At 32.7% G+C, this 3972-nt stretch overlaps 1 protein-coding gene across 2 annotated transcripts; it reads right to left on the reverse strand.

Moving 5' to 3' along the window:
* Positions 1-257: 257 nt before the first annotated feature.
* Positions 258-3295, reverse strand: LOC128988172 (uncharacterized). Of its 2 annotated transcripts, XM_054409407.1 has the most exons (4): positions 3148-3295; positions 1770-2020; positions 1203-1333; positions 258-481 (listed from the first exon to the last, which is right to left on the reverse strand). In XM_054409407.1, exons 1-4 carry the CDS (start codon positions 3169-3171, stop codon positions 279-281), a joined length of 609 nt encoding a protein of 202 aa, XP_054265382.1. In that variant the 5' UTR covers positions 3172-3295; the 3' UTR covers positions 258-278. The 2 variants fall into 2 exon arrangements, with proteins under 2 accessions (XP_054265382.1, XP_054265383.1); XM_054409408.1 differs by lacking the exon at positions 1203-1333.
* Positions 3296-3972: the final 677 nt, after the last annotated feature.

Genomic DNA, 3972 nt, shown 5'->3' on the forward strand with positions numbered 1-3972 from the left:
CTATTTTATACTACTTTGAGTATATTCACACAGATTAAAGAGCAATATGAGGGATTGGAGAAACGATAAAACTGTCATGACACCTTTTACTGTTTTATTACTTCACTGTCAATTCAATAAACCACTTGGATTTACAAGTACAACGTACAACATTAAATAAGTACGATAACTTATAATTCGTTTAAAAATTCTTGACAAACTGTAAATTTTAATAATACAAGTTTATTATTTGATAAAAATACATTCGTATTTGTGCTTGATTGTAATAAGATTAATTCCTAAAAGTACTCTTCCTCAGATTCTGGAGGGGCATTGAATGTATTGGCTCTGTCTCCAAACTGTCTTATGTTACCGTAGCTGGAGAGTGGTGGTCTGTCGAATATGCGATGGTGTTTGTGTTCGGTCATCAGGAATCTGTTTTTGGCAGCATAATAGGCAAAGTGGCATCCCAGATTCCACATGTTTTGGGGGACAGTATTATCTAAAAAATAGAGTTAAAATTTCAGTTGTCATAGCTATTGGGTTATAATAACAGCTATATACATTTATAATAGTAACTACGCTATGTAACTTAGTTTTGGAATGTCGCATATATGCCTTATATGAATGGTTCCTAAAATATAAAACAAAACTGCACCTATTCTTGGAGTACTTTTTAGCGATTTATTTGAGGCTGTTACAGTTAGAATCAAAAATATTTAAACGATTCAATACGTCGATAACAAATCAGCAACTAAGCTAGGTTGTACAAAATCAAAACAAATTTAAATTGCTACTTTTTTAGATTTAAGCACAAGCAAGATTTTTTTAAGCAACGAAAAAAAAATTTACATATATTCTAACATAAATAACATTTAAATTGATAAACAGTCAGGCTAAAATTGTAGTACTACCAAACTACAACGATTGAATTTAAAAGTATATGTTCAACATTTAGGATAATACAGCAAATTAAAAGTCACGGTGAAAAAAGAACGGAATGTGACTGAAAAAAATACAAAATGGATTATTAATGAAAAATACGGAGTTTAATAAGTGTGTACTACTGAAATAGGTCCTGGTCCTATCTAGTTTGAATTTCTAGATATAATTTGGTTAAGGCCTTGAAGTGGAAACCAACCAACCTAAAGTACCTCGTCTATAAAGTATTGTCTCGCTTCAGTATGTTGCTTGGTTAAAACTATAGATTATATTTTGCTTACTATCAAATCTGCCGACGTATCCAATAAGTATTGCTACTTTGACGAAGCTGCTATGATAATGCAAAGGCAGTAGGGGCTGAGAGTGGAAACCTCGGGCTTCGTATACGTTCAAGTCACCACCTATAATAAAACTAATAGTACATTATTAATCCCATAACCAATGGGTCACATATCTTAAAGGTATGTATACTGCACCATTTGACAAATTAAGCCTAAATATTTATTCTTTTCACTAACATTTAAAAGGACTGCATTGTATCCAAGTAAATGATTCATTCAGAAATAAAAAAAGCCTTATTGACTATAATTTCTATCACTGATAAAAAATAGTATATTTCAATACTTAGCCTAAGTGTTCCGTTCAAAAATCCATGTGAGTAATATGTACATAATATTATATGATAACCAGCTGAACCTAATATCTTTGGCAGCACACACTTCTTACTATCTGTTTAGAAAGCCTATTAATGTATGGCCTTCTAAAAAATATAGGCCTTAAATCCTAGTGTTCCTAACCTACAAATGATCTACAATCTTGATCTTACTACGAGTTACGTGTATATTTACTTGAACCTCAAGTCGGCTTTCTTCTTAGATTCGTTGCGGGTTTTGAACGCTTGTAGAACCATTTCGCACTCATACGGCGTGCGGCATACATCTGTGAATGTGCTCATGTGGAACACGTGGTACGGCTTCTTAGTGAAAGGGTAGGGTACTAAACGTTCAGGACCTTTCCATGCGTTCAAGGTAATGATGTTCATGTGAGGACTGTTCCACTCTCTGCCAGCCTTTCTTTGGCCGTTTTCATTGTATTGCATCTGAAAATATCGTACTTTGAGATCAGTTTAAAAGGTGTTGCAGTAGCTTAATTGGGGTATTTCTGTAAAGAGGGCCACCAAGATTTCACAAACAAAGCTAATCTAACCTAACTTAGTCCAACCCAGCCTGAGCTGACCTAACCTAACCTATCCTGGCCTAACCTAACCTAACGTAAACTACTCTAGCCTAGCCTAGTATGACCTAAAATAACCAAACTTGCACAGGGCATATTAAACTTGTGTCGGCCCACTTCTTGAAAGGAACCCACAATTAATTATACTCATCTGCACGTTTAAGAACGGCAGTTATGTGTCAAAGACAATTTACTGTATATGTTTAGAGGTTAAAACCATCACAAGGGGTTGTGTGTCACAACCAAACAATTTGTATATACGTATTTATTAGAGATCCACCTATTGGGGCTGATGATGATTGGAGTGTCCAATCGAAATCGATCACCACTATGTTTAAATGTAATTTCTTGACTTGGCCAATGCAATGTATTGTTAATCTGGCTTAATAAAGGACTTAGACTTTGACTTTTTAGGTAACTTTGTATTGTAATTATAAATCTATTAACTAATTTAATTATTTTCAACGTATACATTTTGCAAAATGTGTCTTTTAGGAGAGGATATTTTGGGTAGTTGTCCAAACAAATGCAAACATATTTCCTAGTAGAACTATCATTCTAATGGATAAGTTAAGTTAAACGTTTGTTTTTTGAGTACCAAGTTCATAACTAAATATTTTCACCCAAAATATTATCTTTTGTGTTTCACATCCTCTTGTATTGCAAACAATGAATATTGAAGACGTAGTCAAATTTCTTTATGAAAGAGGGAGAAAATTTTTTTAAGCTTTAAAGTACTCAACCACACATAAATAGGCTCTAAATCTTAAAAGTTTAGCTGGCCAGAGTCAATGCAAAACTCAGTGCAGTTACTGAACCAAATAAAAGGTCCTACGATCCCTTGCTATATCCACACATATTTAAGAGCAATTTTGTTTGTTAACTGTACAAAAGCTACGTAAGTAGGAGATAGTATAGTATAGTGTAGTATAGTAGTTAGGACTATAGTCCTAAGTTCTCGTCTTTATTTGTGAAACATCGCAATATTCTTACCTGGTATTTTGACCACTCGTCCATTTTGTATTATGTAAAATAATGTTTGACGTCAAGCCATATGTAATAAAGAAAATAGAAAACAACACAACCAATGTGAAATAACATTAATTTATTTAAAACACGTGGAGTTTTCTTCTTAAATGGTTTCGTCACATGACTACTTTTAAACTTAGAAATTAACTCATAATATAATCGTTACATTGAACTTTTTCGATAGTAGCTTATCTTATTTTCAACCAGGCTATCACTGTTCAGTGTGAAAATTATCACCTCTGTCATTCTAAACAGTGAAAATAATACTATTTTTATTTAGTACAGTATTGTGTTTGTGTATGTTTAGAGTCTATGTATTCAATATGCGGTAAAAGTTTATTGTTATATGTTTACCTGAAGCTGGATTTATTTATTAGTTTCACATTTTCTTAAATACAGATACTATTTACGCACTTTATACATAATTACAGTAAATAACACTTTGTCAACTGAATAAAACAATATCCGTGTATATATAACGGTAAATAAGTACTTTTATCTATTAAACACCATAAAATATCCAATATTCCTTAAAAACCCCTGTTATTGCTTTAGGCATTAACAAAACAAATACAACGGCCTGCATGTCAACATCCATAATATATGTCTTGATATCTTTCCAAATGTTGATACAAACTTAGCAATGTTTTTCCAGTCAAGTTTAATCCTGAGCCGGATAAGTGATATATGGCTGTTTTTCAGCTATTATTTTGTCTTTCCCGCTATCTATTAAGCGATAAGTCCCATTTTCGCAATATATCACTTCAGAGTAGTAAGAAACTCGAATAA

Source organism: Macrosteles quadrilineatus, unplaced genomic scaffold, assembly GCF_028750875.1.
Source record: "Macrosteles quadrilineatus isolate MER2022 unplaced genomic scaffold, UCM_ALF_1.0 Scaffold_2__2_contigs__length_208266976, whole genome shotgun sequence".
Taxonomy (NCBI): Eukaryota; Metazoa; Arthropoda; class Insecta; order Hemiptera; family Cicadellidae; genus Macrosteles; species Macrosteles quadrilineatus.